This window comes from Hypanus sabinus, chromosome 25 (genome assembly GCF_030144855.1).
Source record: "Hypanus sabinus isolate sHypSab1 chromosome 25, sHypSab1.hap1, whole genome shotgun sequence".
Taxonomy (NCBI): domain Eukaryota; kingdom Metazoa; phylum Chordata; class Chondrichthyes; order Myliobatiformes; family Dasyatidae; genus Hypanus; species Hypanus sabinus.
The window spans coordinates 29,478,984-29,497,409 of record NC_082730.1 but is presented as its reverse complement, the minus strand read 5'-3'; the positions used below and the strand labels follow the sequence as shown (position 1 = coordinate 29,497,409).

General features: G+C 39.6%; 1 protein-coding gene across 2 annotated transcripts in view; it reads left to right on the top strand.

Moving 5' to 3' along the window:
* The window catches only part of LOC132381139 (copine-8-like), a 660,843-nt gene that overhangs the window by 177,113 nt on the left and 465,304 nt on the right, over positions 1–18,426 (top strand). For both annotated transcript variants that reach the window (XM_059950410.1, XM_059950409.1), the window contains 2 exons: positions 3,760–3,799; positions 8,361–8,437. In XM_059950410.1, coding sequence (XP_059806393.1) covers positions 3,760–3,799; positions 8,361–8,437 — 117 coding nt within the window. The remainder of the gene's footprint in view (positions 1–3,759; positions 3,800–8,360; positions 8,438–18,426) is intronic.

Genomic DNA, 18,426 nt, shown 5'->3' with positions numbered 1-18,426 from the left:
GCTTATAATTGGCTGCTGGTGGTAAACTATGGTGAAGTTCATGGAGAAGAACTCTTGAAGCAAATAGAACAGTCTACATTTAATTGTTAGGTGTTCTAATTCAGGGAACAAGAAGTTGATATAACTCCAACTTCCGTGCACCGACGAAAATTGACTAAAAAGCATACTCCACCACCTGTTTCCCTACCAGAATTGGAGGTTCAATCCATTCTGAAAATCATAAAACCTTCAGGTTGAATAGCTGTGTCCGGTGTATTTGCTGTTAACCAAGTCTCAAAGCAACAAGCAACTGAGATCTGCCTTACCTGCCTCTGAGACAGCAGCCTTGCCCTGAGATCATCAATCTTATTTTCAAGTGATTATACATTCACCAACAAGATGGTAGCCAGAGGGTGCCTCATTCCACCTGTGCTTCAGTCTCATCTGAATCCTGGCTGTCCTGCGTGTTTTCGGCCTTGACCTTGAGGGTGCCATACTTCAAGTGTCCTCATTTAACTGCCCCATATTTAACCATCAAACATGAAATCTGAAGACCATTGTTGGGAATAAACTAGAGGTCATAGATTTACGATGAGAGGGGAGAAAGTTAATAGGAATCTGAAAGGCAAATTCTTTTATCCAGTGTGGTCAATATATGGAATGTGGATTTTAATTTTGATTCCTTTTCCCATTCTGACATGTCATCTTGTGCCAAGATGAGGCCACTCTCAGGGTGGAGGAGCGACACCTTATATTCCATCTGGGTAGCATGAATGTCGATTTCTCCTTCTGGTATAATAAAATTCCCTCCCCTTCCTCTGTTCCCCACTCTGACCTTTTATCTCTCCTCACCTGCCTATCATTTCCCCTGAGTCTCCTCCTCCTTTCCCTTTCTCCTATGGTCCATCTATTCACCTACTGACCTTTCCCACCCACCTGGCTTCACTTATCACCTTCCAGCTAGCCTCCGTCCCCTCCCCACACCTTTTTATTCTGGTGTCTACCCCCTTTCTTCTCGGTCCTGAAGACAGGTCTTGGCCTGAAACACATACTGTTTAATCGTTTCCATAGACGCTGCCTGACCTGCTGAGCTCCTTCAGCATCGTGAGCACATGGAGTGGGCTGTCTGAAGCAGCGGCTTAGGCAGGTTCATTAACAACATTTAAAAGCAACATGAATAGGAAAATTTTTAGAGTGATATGGGCCAAACACTGGCAAATAGGACTAGTTTCAATAGGTACATTTAATATCAGAGAAATGTATACAATGTACTTTTAGATGGGAATCTTGGCTCATGTTAATCTTTTGGACCCAAGAGCCTGGGTTACCATGCTGCATGATTCTATGTACTTACACTCAGATTTGTGTGAAGTTTCCTTTTAACTGCTGTAAATTATTAATCACATGCACTGATGAATAAATTGTAATGAGAAATAAATTGCCAGGGGGATTAGCTGCCCAAAATTGGTTTCTGATATAAACTGCTGGAGGAACTAAGCAGGTCAAGTAGCGTCTGTGGAGGTGCAGTAATGACTGACATCCAGAGTCAAAACTTTGCATCAGGGCATGACCACTGATGCAGAGTTTTGACCTGAAAGCTCAGCCATCCGTGAGCCTCCACAGATGCTGCTTGACCTGTTGAGTTCCTCCAGGAGTTTGTTATAATCATTTCAGATTCCAGCACTCACATTCTCTTGGGCCTTTGTTTTCTGGTATAATTTGATTAGTTTCCTAATCCAGATGTGCACCTGATAAACTGGAGATCTGTCTCCTCTCTGCTTTGGAGATTAACATTTTCTTTTCTTTTCCTTTCATAAATCTGTCCCTTGTTCCAATGATCATAAATATGATTACTGACATGAACTATTGACAGAAAACCATTTGTTTACTACTGAGATTATCCTGCTTGCTGCAGTTTGGGCTGGGATATGGTAAAGGAGACTGCACTCTGGATCTGGACTAAATGAGCTACAAAGAATGGAATTTGAATTAGTTTGTTATTGTCATATGTGACAAGACAGAGTGGAAAAACTTGTCTTGCATTCTGTTCATACAGATCAGATCATTACACTGCACATTGAGGTAGAACAAGGTAAAACAATTACAATGCAGAATAAAGTGTACCAGCTACAAATAAATTGCAGTACACTAATAGGTGCATGCTCATAACAAGGTCGATTGTAAGGTCAGGAGTCCATTTTATTGTACTTTAAATAAGTTTAATTATAGTGGGATAGATCTGTTCTTGAGCCTGGTGGGTTGTGCTTTCGGGCTTTTTTTGTCCTCTGTCAAATTGAAGTGGGAAGAAGCGAGGATTGTGGGGCTGAGATGGGTCTTTGATTATGCTCGCTGCTTTACTGGCATAGAGCCCATTGAGAGGAGGTTGGTTTCTGTGAGCTGTGCCTACAACTCCGCACTTCTTCTTACAGTCACATGCAGAGCAGTTGCCATACCAAGCCATTATGAATCGAGATAATATGCGTTCTTCCGTGCATCATTAAAAAATGGTTAAGGTCGAAGGGGACATACCAAATTTATTTAACCTCTTGAGCTTGTAGAAGCATTGATGAGCTTTCTTGGTCATAGCGTGTAAACGTTTGGTCCAGAGTAGGCGATCTTTGATGTTCACTTTTCTAAGAAGTTGAACCTCATGATGGTTTGAATTTTGTGAGTTTGTGTACCTGTTTATAGAATATTTGCAGCTAATTAAAACTGCAATGTAACCCAGTCCTTAAACAAAAGAAAGATCATGGCAGTTCATACCAGTTTGTAGGAACATTGTTTGTCTTAATGATAATAAGTGAAATTTAGTGAAATTATTTTAGCATTATTTTGATGGCCTTCCAAGAGATTAATTAATCAGTACGATATATTTTTAAAAAAATCATGAATAAAAATGGTAAAACCAAACCCCAAGAGATACACCACAGATTTTCCCCATTAATTGTTTTAAAATCCTAATTATTTTCTGCCAAAGCTGGAGACAGTTACGGCAAATCATTTGAAATATGAAAGCAGAAGCCTGAGCACAGAAATCTCAGCTGCCACTCCAGTGTGGTACTAAAGGAGCGCTGTGCCGTTAGAGGTGATGCTTTTCAATTGAGGTGATAAACGGTAACTCTTTTGGAGCTGTCTTGTGACTTCACCTGACATGCCAATGTTTATCTCTCAGTCACTTCACACGACAAAAAACAAATTGCCTGGTCATTATCACATGGTGAAAGCATGTGGTGCAAAATGTTGGCAGCTAAATACCTGACATTGTGAAGGGACTGCAAAGCAGAAGTGTTTCATTGGAAGTAAAGCTGTTTGAGACATCGTGTAAAGGAAAGTAAAACCACTGTATGAATGCAACACGCACACAAAATGCTGGGGGAGCTGTAAACTCGGAACTCAGCAAGTCAGACAGCATCTATGGAGAGGAACAACACACTCGAGTGTTGATGAAGGGTCTCATTGACTCTTTGTTCCTTTACGTGGACGCTCCCTGCACTGCTGACTTCCTGCAACATTTTGTGTGTGTTGCTCAGTATAAAAGTGATTCTGCAGAATCTCTTTTATCTATGGAGGAGAATAAACAGTCAATCTTTTGGACTGAGACCCTTCATCAGGATGATAAATGCAAGCATTTCATATTTTGCTCTCAAAATTTTCACGATGAGGGATTGGAGGGTGAGGCATGAAGTTTGAGAAAATGCAGCATTTTCTTTCTGTTTATTAATTTCATTGCACATTTAATTTAATATATTAGTAAAAATAATCATTTCCACTCCTCTTTAGGTACGATGTTGATTCAAAAAGCCTGGACTTATCTAAACATGTAAGTATTAATTTTGTTTCTACCTCTGAGTGACATTCTATCATTTTAATGTTTATTAATGTTAAACCTTAAGGCCTAGAAGTTTCACAACATACTCAAAGGATCGGATATTTACATAAGTGCTCTGTTTTGTTACTGCAAGCCATAAAATTAATTGGAAGAAAAACAAGGGAGTCCAGAATGCGAGTCTAACTTTTTTAAGAGTTTAAAAGAGGCATGTACATATGACATGGTGGCCTAATGGCGTATCCCATTCAGGTACTTTTATATATAACCCATAAAGAATTATTAAGAAAACTACGAAAGCTTAATTAAGCCACGTATTTACAATATTGCTGAAATATTAAATGCACAACACTCCTCTCTGCTTAGCTATAAACCCCAACTCAATATAGAATGCATCTCAACTATATACACAGTATATTATATAATACAACTACCAAATACAGACATCCACAGCACAGTAAATTTAAAATTGTCCCATTCCAGCTAAAGATTTAATCACTGTGGAGGATATCTTACTCTTGTGGGATATCATCTTTTGTGACAAGGGAGTTCATGCTGTTTAGCAGGTGAGATTTGTAGCAGTGAAACAATCTCCCTTCTGGGGCCTCCTCTGTGGTGTTTGTAGGAATTGTCTCTGGGGCTCCAGGAATTAGGTTCTGACAGCATTGGACATCTTTCTTCTTTAACAATTAACTCTGCTGTCCTCAACCGATTGATGTGTCGTCTCCAGATGACATCAGATGCATTTTCCAATGTCCAGTTCTACCCATAACTTTTCCAAGCACCCACTTTTGATCACATCTGCAGTCTCTTGGCAGGACTGCTTGTCCGGGAGTGAAACATTGAACCTCCTTGACCGAAGAGCCTTGAGTCTGCCTCAGCCGTTTGTCCTGCATACTCCTTCTGAGATTGAGTTTGAGGAGATTCAAGCTTGAATGCAAAGAATGACCCAGGAACAGCATAGCTGGCCAGTTGTTTGTGGAGTGTGCTGCATTGCGATGTGCAAAGTGGAAATTGGCGATCTTCTGACTCAGTGTAGTGTGTTCTATTGACATTGCTCGCAGTATGTTCTTTCCACCAGGCTAGTTATAGCCAGGTGCTACGGTACAGATGTAATACGTCTTATTCCATCCATCTTCAGGAATGACTGAAACTGTTCTGCAACAAACTGTGATCCATTGTCACTGACTAAGTGAAACACCAGTCATTGAGAAGAGGCTTCTCAACACATAAACAGTTTCTAAGTTAATCGTGGAAGCTACTGGGAACTCCTCTGGCCACTTTGTAGCTACATCCACTACTACCAAGAAATTTGTGTCCAGAATGGTCTGGCAAAGTCCACATGAATCCTCTGGCAGGGCAATGCCGGCCATTCCCAGGGATGGACAGGTGCTGCTCTTGGATCTTCTGGATGTGTTGGCATCCCAAACAGTTATTCTCCCAGACCACCAGACAAAGCTTTGAGCCAACACTTCCATTTTGACCATGCTTAGATGGCCATCACATAGCTCCTCCAACGCTTTCGCTCTCAGCATGGATGATACAACAACTCTTAATCCCCACAAACACCAACCCCCATCAAGGATAAATTCATCTTGGCGGTGGTAAAAATGTTGCACATTCCAGCCAGTTAGTGTGGCCATGTAGACCTGAGGCAGTGTGGGCTTTTTTATGGTTTCCCTTTGAGTCGTCCCTGCTACAAAATGGAGACTTTTAATTTCCATTAGGAAGAGACGTCAAGAGGAGTATGCTCTTTTGTAAACTTTTCAACTGTTTTTTGTTCCAAGGGTAAATGGGACAATCCATCAGCAATTTCATGTTTCGTCGTCCTCTTGAATTCAATCTTGTAATAGTGTCCTCCTAGAAACTGTGCTCAACACTGCATTCATGCTGCTTCTGTTCCTGGAACAAGGCAGATTGAAAATGGACAAAGTGTGTGATGATCAGTAATGAGGGTAGACTCTTACAAGTACTGATTGAAATGTTTTACACCCTAAACCAGACTCAAGTCCTTTCCGTCAATCTGTGCATAATTTTTCCTGCATTGCTGAGGAAAAAAGATGCAAAGGCTGTGAAGTGTTCAGACATGACTGCACTTATACCCTAAGGCGTGGTGTCAGAGGTAGGCTTCACTGGACAAAGTGGATCATAATGTGTGACTACAATGCCTGATGTCACGATTTCCTTTACCTTTTGGAAAGTGACCTCATACTGCTTTGTCCATTGCCATTTCTTCCCGATCTGTAATAAAGAGTTCAAGAGTTAATAAACAGTAGCCATGCTTAGTAGGAACTTGTTATAGTAATTGACAAATCCTCAGAAAGGACCAGAATGGTGATACATTCTTTAGCCTTAGGGTATCCGCCACTGCTTGAACTTTCTCGGCACACTCGTATAATCCTTGTGAGTCAATGGTGTGACGAATATAAGTGATGCTTGGTATAAAGAATTCACAGTCATTGCACCGTGCTCTGAGGGCATAATCTTCTAACCTTTTAAACACTGTTTAGAGACTTTGGAGATTTTGCTTGTCAACCAGGTAACACTGAGCGCCCGGACAGCCTTGCACTACCTGGTCCATAGCTTTCTGTCAGCCTGCATGTGCAGATGCTGTTACTCCAAAAATATGCCTATTATAGCGATTAATCCCTTTGTAAGTGTTTATGGTGAGAAACAATTTGCACTCTTCTCCCGTCTTCCTCTATAGGTAGGCCTTAGCTAAATCCACTTTGCTGAAGTGTTTTCCTCCAGAAAGGTTTGCAAAAATGCTCCCTTTCTGTATTGGGTTGATGGAGACCTTAAGGTAACCACAGATCCTCACAGACCCATTCTTCTTGGCTATTGGGACCAATGGCATTGCCCATGGGCTCCACTCAACCTTGGAAAGAATTCCTTTAGCCTCCATGTGATCTAGCTCACTTAGCTACTTTATCATGAATTGTATAAGGAACCATTCGTGCCTTATAAAACTCGGGTGTGGCATTTTCATTTAACACTATTTTACCCTTGATATTTTACAGTTTTCAATGCCATCATTTATCACTGCTGGGGCATCATCCAGTACATTTTTTGAGTTGCATTCAGTTGACTCGATTACATGGAGATACGGCATGCAAATATCGATGGATCGCCAATCAACTTGTAGTTGTCTAGGCCAGTTATGGCTCCACAATGCACGTCCTTATGTTTTTACATACAAGCCCATTATGGTTTGTTGGTTGTTGTATTTCACTGTCACAAATATCATTCTCACAGGAGTTATCTTTTCTCCAGTGTAAGTTCTTAGTTGGATATCTGCAGGCTTCAGTTCACTATCTTTGAAGTACCGTTCAAACTAGTTTTGTGGAATGATTAAAACAGCACAGCCAGGGCCTAATTCCATTTTAATTAATTTGGTGTTCACTTCTTGTTTAAGTCATATTGTTTGTCTATTGTCAATTTCACATTGCAAATCTTAAGGCTATCCAGTCTGGTGTCATTCTCATCATTATCAGTTTTCTCATCAACAGCATGTAGATCAATACTCTTTTTGAGACTGCTACTTGACTTTCTATCTTTATCTCTTCCCTTTTTGTATTTTCGTCTGTCTGACATGTTCTTTGTATGTGTACTACTTTGTTGCATTTTCTACAAGTTTTGCCCTTAACCTGCATTGTTCTGGTGTATGTGAGCCCCTGCCGCAACAATTTGTTCCACCAGGCCAATTTGCAATTTTGTTTGCCCTCACTTTCATTCCTAACTGCAACTCAGTTGAGTCTCTGTCTGCTGTTTTCACTGATACAGCTATTTCAGCTATCATCTCAGACTTTGGATAGAGGCTGAGCTATGCTGAAAGTTGCAACAAGAAACTCAGGATCAAAATGCTTAGCAAGCTGCACAATTTCACTACAGCATACCAATTTAAGCATCTTTTAATTTCCAAAGCTGTTATCCTCTTTAGTTGAATCAGCTTATGATTATCATTGATCTAATAGAAAAATACTGTAATGTTGCAAATTTGGATACAGAGAAAGAAAGCGATACTGAGCAGGTCAGGCAGCTCCCAATGAAAGAGAAATAGAATTAACATTTCATTAATTAATAGAAGTAATAGAATTAACATTAACCTTTCATATGACTAAAATAATTTCCCATTTTTTCTCTTATAGATGCTACTTAGAGTTTTTTTATAATAATGCTTTGTTTTTGAAACATATTTTGTTTTTTTAAGTACGATTGTCATTATTCACGATTTTATGCTGTTAAAACTTGTGACAGCAAGTAAGCATATAGAATGGGGATGGGGGGAAAAGAGAGAAAGTTAAGTAGGTTAAATCTAAGGAACACCAAATTGTTGAACAAGCAATGTTGAGTGCATTAGTCATCTAATTCCTCATGGGGAAAATTAGTTTTACAGTTGTTCATTAACTTTGGAAATTTTAGCAGTTTACCTCCTTTGACTTTCTATAATCAGCTCTGTGTGTGTGTTTGCATATTCAGTGCACACTTGTGTTTGCCTTCATAGATGTGTGTGCATGCATGTAACTTGTGTTAATATGAATTCTTTCTTTTATAGGACTTCCTGGGTCAGATGTTCTGCACCTTGGGGGAAATTGTAGGCTCACCAGGGAGTCGACTGGAGAAACCATTAACGTAAGTGGAACATGGCTTGTGATTAATGCATCCAGGTACTCAGAAATATTGATGTATGGCCAGTGTAATTGCTGATATAAAGTGGAGATATCTATCCACTCTATATCATTTGAACCTATTTGAATAGGTTCCAATGGAATAGAAATGCAAAGAAAAGATGGGAACAAAGATTGAATCAAGAAAAGATTATCCGCATATGAGATGCACAAAAGCTTAGTTTCCTGTTTGTTTATTACCAAGATTCCTTTGTGAAAAGGATTTGGCTTGTCCAATTCCAGTTCCTGCCAAATACAAACTCAGAGTGCGTTAACTGTGATACATAGGGGAATACCTTATTCCAAATCTATAAGAACAAGAATTGTGGGAATTGTAATCCCCTATATGTTGTATCAAGAATCCTGCAAATTTCTAGAAAACATTTCTGCTGGCTGAATATCTCAACACTGGCAGTAGCAGAAAGATGAGCAAACCAATTTTAGACCTGGGAGTTTGGGAGGAGAAGCTTAAACTACAAAGGAGGTTTTCTCTCATGAAGGGATGCTAAGGGTCGAGGCCATCCAAGGACTTAAGGGACCAGGTAGGATATATATTAATTAGGATTGCTTCACTGAGATCTGTATTGGATCTGCAGCTCAGTGGGTCAGTAGCTGTGGCATCCCTTTATCGCTTGGTCGGTCTCCTCAAAGATGTAAGCATGATCACAGGAATTTGCTCAGATTTTCCAGCTTTCAGGCTGTGAAATCTGCCTGTTGAACCAGCGACCTGGCTCAAGGGTAGGGAGCCCATTGAAATTCATGGGAGAAATCTTTGAAACCTTTGAAATTAGCTGTCAGGAGAATGGTAAGTACAGATTTTTATTTAGTTTAATTGCTAGTTTTAATCATGAGCATGTTTTCATTCTCAATAAGAAAGGGAAATAATGTAAAGTAATTTTATCAAAAAAACTGTAGGCTCAAATTTAAAGGGCCCTCTGTTCTTTTCACTGTTTTGTTAGACAGTGCACTTTGATATTTTCATTCTCAATGTTCTGCCCTTCTCCATATTGCAGAAGACATTTACCAAGCATCATCATTACAATGATAGTAATTAATTCTAAATCTCTGACATTTTGGCAGATGATGTACTATTCTATAATGCAATGTTTTACCTCAAAACTGGATTGCTTAAATTCATATTTTTTACCCTATTGTCATCCATTTTATTGAAAAATATATTCTGATGGAAGATCATGAACTTCTTCATTTGCATTCAGAAACTATGTACCCTCAATAGCATCTGATGAAGTTCTGGGCATCACTTCATCTGCATGTGCATTGTGTATGCCATCTGCTAACCATTCTTGCACATTGTTTCAGTGTACTAAAATATCTGGGCACATCAGGGTGTGTGTGTGTGTGTGTGTGTGTGTGTGTGTGTGTGTGTGTGTGTGTGTGTGTGTGTGTGTGTGTGTGTGTGTGTGTGTGTGTGTGTGTGTGTGTGTGTGTGTGTGTGTGTGTGTGTGTGTGTGTGTGTGTGTGTGTGTGTGTGTGTGTTCGTGTTCGTGTTCCAAAGAGGTGGGAGATTTTGGCATTAATGTGAGTGTTGTCATTCACCTTTTAGAAGCTGGTGCCATATATACCACTTTCACTTTATTCTGGATTCTATACACAGTCACACAATCTCTCCCTAACCCCACTCTCACCACTGAACTGGATTTCATGTTTTGCAGTTTGACCTAACAAGATAATCAGTGGATAATCCGTTAACTACATATGGCCTTTCAATACTGTACCTCACAAAGTCTTGGAGCCTTGGTGCTATTGAATTTGTAGTGGTGGATCACTGACAAAATTTTGCTGGATCCTTATAGCCCATTGGAGCACCCCCCCCCCCCCAAAAAAAAAACTGAAAAAAGCCAAATATTCTAGCCTGTCTTCATTATGTCAACATTGCAGTATTCTTTTCATATTCTGGATTTGGTGTTACTCTATCATTCTTTTCTTCTTGGGGGCCCTGAATTCCACCACTTAAGTTTATCATGATCACTCTCAAACTACAGGAGGTTTCTACATTCGTGTTAAGTTTTGTACAATAGCATGCAGCTTAATGTTGAATTGGAAGAGCCTTTGAAGATTGGCTCTTTCCTGATCACCTTCTCTCCACCCACCCTCTTCCCAGGACTGTTGGGATTCCCTGAGTGTAACACTTAGGTGTTACTATGTTTTCACAATGCTTTTGATTGCTTCTAGGTACATAAAAGGACCATCCTTTTTGTTGGTAGTTTGCCAAATAATCAATACTCACTTTCTGCAGAATTGCTTTTCCAGAATCATTTTTGTTGTGAGCTTGAACCTAAACATTAAGATTCTTCTAAAAATGCTGTCTGAGAAGAAAAATACCTCATCTGTCTACTAAAAATGTGGCTAAATGTCCCACCCTCAGCAGTCCTGCTGCTTCCTTCATCATCTTTTGTGACTGCTCACCAATCTCAAACCCAACTTTTAATTCAAACTCCCAAATCTGCTCCTCTTGCCACCTACCTTCCATTTGTTTATCCGTGCTACATGCCTGCTTCAAATTCCGTGTGCCCCAGTTTTGTGAGGAATGTCCAGTGCCTGAATAAAATGCTGGTAAAATATGCATTGGTTCCTTGCTGGTTGCTAAGTGCATACAGGAAGGAATTCTATCATGTTACTTTTGTATGAGTCAGCTTTACAAATACCCTATCTTTATTAGCATAATAGTTGGAAAGTTTCTATGCCATTTATATTCCTGAGAGATCAAATCTAGATGCTCCTTTTGATGCATGTTCATTGAGTTACAACATTGCGCTTGGGTTTTTTGAGGAGGTGAAAAATTCCTGAGTGATCATTTTCGTATGAAACTAGGGCCTCCTAAAAGCTATGAGAATTGATTAAAATTAACTTTGTGCTGTTAATGGCTTCTATTGTCTTAATTAATTTTGTAATGCTGCTTTATCAGCAGTAATGTTTATGTGCAACTCTATATATTGTACCTGAGCAGTTACTACTGCCATAGCCTTGAATATTTCCCATTTCCTGTCAGCAAAACAAATGAATGTGGATAAAAGTCATTTAAGAACATTACAGTGTTGTCAACTTTGCAAAATTGACACGTAAAGCATAGCAGTTAAATTGAGGGCAATGGAAGTTAAACCTCCTGTCGTTTGTGAGTCTGTGTGCAGTGCCTGGTTTATTACTCAAATCAAATGCAATGCAGACAGTTTTTACTGCAAAGGTTCATGTTGTCACTTTCTATCGAAATGCAGTAGTGCTGGATGTAGATTCTAATAATTGCTAAAAGAAAGTGGATGATTAGAAGGATTCATCTTACAATACATTCATTTGTGAGTCTTCCTACTCTGCTCATATTTTGAAATCAAAAGAGAAAGTACCTAATCCACTTCCAATTCTTCACTGTTATCCAGTTTTCCCAACAATGCTCCTGCTTCAGCAATATATTTGGCCATAGGAATTTATGCTCATTCATTTATAGTAAACTGTTCCGTTGAAGTCAACACAGGACAAATTGCTTGGGGCCCAGGCAGCAGTTTTCTCTTGTATCTTATCTGATGTTTTAGACCAGTTTTGTGCCTTCCTTTTCATACTGGAAAACAATTTATTTCCAAAGTGTTGCTTCCTCAGATTTTTTTTGTTTGAAGCTAAACACAAATATAACTTCAGGCTTCTTGTATCACGTAGGAATTTGGAGAAATAAAAAATTAACATATTGAATATTTAATTTGTTATGCTGTATTGTTTAGGGAATAATGACAAGAAAAAAAGCCAGTACATATTCAGTACAGACGTAACCATCGTAGCTCTTCTGGGAACGCTGATGCTGCCTCGGCATCAGCCGATGCCGATTCTCCCGTGATCTTTAAGTTCTTGAGGCTGTAGCATTTTATGTAGCTAGCCATCCATCCCTTACTAGCCTTAAACTCCTTCCTCTCGTTCACAACACAAGTAGTGAATGAACGAAACGCGAGGCAGACAATGCTCAAGCAACGAGTGCTGGAGAGCGACTGAGGATCTGTGAAATGGCGGGAGGCTACAGCAGGGTATGCCTAGACATCACTTCATTCACGTGGATTCAGCGTAGTGCTCAGCACGCAGCAAATTCAAGTTTTATTTTTTGGAACTTTCTGGAATTTTTTTTTGAATATTTTCAACCCGCGGTTGGTTGAATCCACGGATGCGGAACCCACGGCTATGGAGGGACGACTGTATAGACAATTGCAAAAAATTGTTGCATGTTAGGGAAATTTCATGGTGATTTTCATGAGTGACTGCATAAAATCCATGAGATACACCTACAAGTATTTTGGAAGCAAAATCTTCATTGTCCACTGTTATTTAGTCTGTGGTAGGAGGAATCTGTCAAACGAAAATCTTGAGTGGGCATAGGAACTGGCATTTAATAAGCTGTGTGCCTGAAAAAAATGTTTATTATTGAGTTTTATAATTTTACTCAATTCCTTTTACCCACTTTCCTTCTCCCTTAATTTATGAAAATTTAATTGGTGCCATTTCTGCTTATGAAGCAGTGATTATCATTATTTCATTGTCTCTGGTCAAACTTACATTCATTTCCCAACCACTGGTGAATATCCATAAAGTGCAACATATTTATTCGACAAGACTAGTCTACTCTCACCTTCATAGCCAACAAAGACAGCAGGCACGTGCAAGCACCACCAACCTTGACACCTGTCTAAGCGACACAATATCTTAATCTGAAAGTATATTACAGAAGACACCGGAATTGAACTTCAAATTACAGCATCCTGAGCTGTAAATACCATGGTGCCCCATGAATGTTGCTATTTATTCATTTTGATTGGCTCTATACTCTGGAACTAACAGCACTGTGAAAGTACCATCACTTCAAGGACTTCAGTGGCTCAAGGAAGTGACTCACCATCGTCTTCTCAAGGGCAATCATAGAATCAATTGCTGGCTTTTACAAATGACATTCACATCCTTTTAGTGAATATAATTTTAAAAAGAGCACAGATGCTTGCTATCAACCCACATTTCCTTCACCATAGCTTAAGCTTTTGCTTTTTTGTAAAACTATGGAACAAGGTTTGAAAGATGAAGTAAAAGGTAGCTGATATGAAATGCAGCATAGCATTTAAAAAATGCGCTTCAGGCCACAGTTTCTGCTTTCCCATCTGGCTTCTCAGAAATCCATTCCAATTCACACATGGGGACCATCATTTCAATTTTCAGTGCAAGTTTCTATGCCAGTGACATTATTGCCATGACCTGTATCAGATCTTGGAATGATTTCTAAGCAGTGAGGGCATTTTCTGGCTATAGACTGGAATAGTTCATTGGCATTTTCATGGAGTCCTTTATATTGTTGGCCCAGATTTCAGAGCAGGAAATGACATTACAAATAGGTTAAAGGGTTGGCATCACATCATGGTCTGAAGGGCCTGTGATGGTGCCATAATGTTCTAATATTAATTCAAATATGCCCCTTCATGTTTCTTGATAGTGTGAGTTTTGGTCACATAACTGGAGTGCTGTCAAATATAACTATAAAATTAACATTAATCCCAAAGATTTCTAATGAACTAAAGTCATAATGGAAATGTGTTCTAACGTCATTTTTTCCTTCCCTCCATATCTGATGAACTTTAAAAATGCTCTTTGCAAGTTGTTTTCCTAAACTGTATCCTGAATGTAGATGTAAGATTGTCACAATTGTAAACATTGGGCAGTTATGAAATCTGTTGACTAAGAGAGAATGGTTAGTTAACATTGATCTAATCTGAGGGTAGGGGGTGGGGTGACAATTACCTTTGTTCCTAGCTGTTTCATGGATAAGACCTGTTCTTTATCACTATCTCTCTTCTCACCTGCATAACATTGAATGGGTTTTGCTCAATATCCCGTGGCCAGCTTTTGAAGTTTCGACTAATCTATGAGTGCAAAATTATGTTAAAATGGAAATTTTGTTCTTGTGGTGTAGAGATAGCTAATTTCTGGCTGATAACAAGTTTTAAAATAATATTTCATTTTTTTCTCAATCGTGTCTCTTCCCATCTCCTTTAAGGTTTTAATTCAATCTTTTTCCACAGCTTTTCTTCTTCAGTGCTTCATTTTTCTTTTTTTTGCTTCCCAGTGCTTGTAGAGATTTATATCAGAAATTTGAAATACTAGCTGGGAAATTACATAGCCACAACAGACAAGATATTCTCTAACCTAATCTGTATGTCCCTATGGTGTGATTGTACCCTGAATCCAGAGCTCAGGAGCTGGATGGCAAGAGTGACATGAGTAGGAAATATAAAAGAATAATTGACAAGAAAATTGAGAATGAGCAGTTAGGGCAGAAAAGATTAGAAAGGTAAAAAATAGCAAAGCAAATTGAAAAAAATTAAAATGCTCAAAAAAGGGAGACGAGAGTGAAGAAACTGTATAACAAGCAGCCACATAGAAAGACAGAGACCAAAATAAGATATGACACATAATTTGAGAGCCTAACAGCTGGTAGATAAGTCAAAGAGAAAACAAAATAGAGATGCATACAGTGGAAGCAAAGAAGACGTGAATATTAATTTTTAACAGAATCACCCCTCAGTCTTTAATCATCCTTCTGAGAGTTTTGTATATTTATATTTTCTTAAATTAATATTTTCTATTTTCAGATTTACTGTTCTGTGCAAAAGTCACATATAGCTAGGGTGCCTAAGACCTTTGCACAGTACTGTATTTGTCAGCACAGAGTGGAGAGCAAATGAAAATCTGGCGGGAGCAAAGATGTTGGAAATGTCAAGGGTGGAGGTTGTGACAAGTGGCAGAGAAGGAATGCCGGGGTGGAATGGGGAGGGGGGATGGCAGGGGTGGAGACACAGAGCCATGAGACACCAAGCAAAGTCATCTGATGCCAAACAATTGGTTTATTGAATATTACAGAATGTCTGTCCGGTGCTTCCTGCTCTCTCCCTCTCCCTTCCCCTTTTTCCAACCATGATTCCCCTCTCCCTGCTCCCTTCCTACTCTCAGTCCACAGTAGAAACCCATATCAGAATCAGGTTTATCATCCACTCACATAATGTCATGAAATTTCATTTTACTTGTGGCAGCAGTACAGTGCAATACATAAAGTTACTACAGTACTGTGCAAAAGTCAAGTATTTTATCTATGTGTGTATGTGTATATAATATACACACCCCTAAGGCTTTTGCACAATATAATTGAAGGTAGAAATAACATCAACTAATAAACAAAGACATTGCAGCATCTGCAGATGTTGCATTAATCTACTATCTTTCTCAATCTGAGAAAGCTCAAAATAACTTTACTGCTGAAAAAATCTTATTAAAATGAAATTTCAAATTATAGTTCAGGGAAATGCATCTTCCAATTGGTGTATGCTAAGGTTGTAGAAGCAGCAATTAAATAATAAATAGGTCATTTCTGTTAATGCAGTTGATTGAGAAATAAATGTTGGTCAGAACATGCAGAGGAGGAGGATGTTGCATCAAACGGAGTAGTTGGAAAAAACACGTGGGGAGTTAATATGTGGTATTACATTCCAATTGTAGCTTCTGATGAAGGCAGAAAGCAATTCAATTAATTAACAATTATAGCTAGCACTAGCTGTGCTATTTGTTGGTTGCATGCCTCAGCAAGTATGCACCACTTAAGCTATTGCAGAGCCTATGTTTCTTAAAATGGAAGATGCATTGTGACTGGTGCAGATGCTGGAGCTTTTTGATTGGCAATCGGCTATAAGTTACACAACACTGGTGTTTGGGATCTCTGGTTCTCCGCTCTGAAAGTTTTTCTGGAGAAGCTAGCAAGCTTCTGCAGAGGTTGAAAAGTCCACTGGACAAACACTCACAAAGTAATGGCAGTCATTGAGGACTTTACATAAAGTTCACTAACCCTTGCAATCACAGTTTTTGAGTGGCAGGTGTGTCTGTTAGATCCACTAGAATCTCAGTGTGCCACAATCCTATAATTCACCTGATAACAATCTATCAATCAAGCCTCATCCTTCATCTTCAGCCTCAGCCTACATCCTTCATCTTCAGCCTCACACTTCATCTTCAGCCTCAGCCTACATCCTTCATCTTCAGCCTCACACTTCATCTTCAGCCTCAGCCTACATCCTTCATCTTCAGCCTCACACTTCATCTTCAGCCTCAGCCTACATCCTTCATCTTCAGCCTCACCCTACATCCTTCGTCTTCAGCCTCACACTTCATCTTCAGCCTCACCCTCGCCCTTCATCCTTCAGCCTCGCCCTTCATCCTTCAGCCTCAGCCTTCATCTTCAGCCTCACACTTCATCTTCAGCCTCAGCCTCGCCCTTCATCCTTCAGCCTCAGCCTTCATCTTCAGCCTCGCACTTCATCTTCAGCCTTGCCCTTCAATGTCATGCACACAGCCATTAAACTGTGAAAACCATGTCACCCAAGCACACTCTCCCTCACACCTCCCTACTGGACAAAGTGGGAAACAACCAAGAGCAACAGGAACTGGTTGGCAGGGACTCTGAAAAGTCCTATCTCTATGGAGAGAAGTGGCCACCATTATGCAATTAGCTGTTGCCCAGGTGCTAGTCAGTAATGGGTTGACACCAATGGTACCTGTTTCCAATTTCTTCTCCTCACATTCTCAGAAACTACAACTGATAAATACTATAAAGGATGCAGATTATACTCTCCTCTATAATGTTGCTCAACAGTCACCAGCTGAAATACATTACAAGAACACACAAGAAAAGGAGTATGAGTAGAAGTAGTTTCCCAGGCCTCAGGCTTCTCCCACCATTCAATATGATCATGGCTGATCTAAACTAGCCTCAACTCTTTTAATGGTGTCAGTTTTCTATAACCATTAATCTTTCAAGTACACCATGGTAGCATAGCGGTAAATGTGATGCAATCGCAGATCAGGATGTCGGAGTTTGAAATTCAATCCCAGCATCCTCTGTAATGAATTCTCTGTAATGAATGTCCTCCCTGTGAAATGTGCGTTTACACTTAGTCCTTCGGTTTCCTCACATGGTCAAAAACATACCGATTCAAAGTTCAAAGTAAGTTTATCCTCAAAGTCCATCTATGTCACCACAAACAACCCTGAGATTAATCTTCTTGCAGGCATACTCAATAAATTCGTTATAGAATAATAACCATAATAAAATAAATGAAAGACCACACCTACTTGGGTGTTTAACCAGAATGCAAAAGACACAAACATGAATGAATGAATGAATGAATGAATGAATAAATAAATAAATAAATAAATAAACAAGCAAGCAAGCAATAAATATGGAGAACATGAGATGAAGTGTCCTTGCAGTGAGTCTGTAGGCTGTGGGAACAGTTCAGTGATAGGGCTATAAAGTTATCCACTTTGGTTCAGAGTCCAATGGTTCAGGGCCAATAACTACTCCCGAAGCTGGTGGTGTGAGTCACAAGGCTCCTGTGCCTCTTCCTGAACGGCAAAGTGAGAAGAGAGCATGTCCACGACACAGCAATGGTTGGTGGGGGTCCCTGGTGATGGATTTTGCATTTGTGGACAACCTTTTGTGTAGATCTGCTGAATGATGGATTGGGCTTTACCCTTGGCCCAAATCCGCTACATTTTTTTTAGGATTTCTGTTTTCTGTTTCTATACCAGGCTAATACAATTAGTAGATTAATTGGTCATTGTAACTTGTCCTGTGATTAGGCTAGGGTTAAATTGGGGATTGCTGGCAGTAATATTTAAAGATAGAAGCCTATTTTGTGCTTTATCTCTAAATAAATATGAATGTATAAATCCTCACCTTAACTACATCACAATGACCTGGTCTCTCTCTACCACCCTCGGATGGGGTTGGTGGTGGAGAGGGTGTAGAGAATCCCTGACATTAACTCCTGCATATTGTGCTATGCCAAAGCAAATATGATTGTGCATGACAGAAGGTTTCAGGCAGCATAACAGCAGACCTTTACCTTTTTGCCCTCAGTACCCTATTCA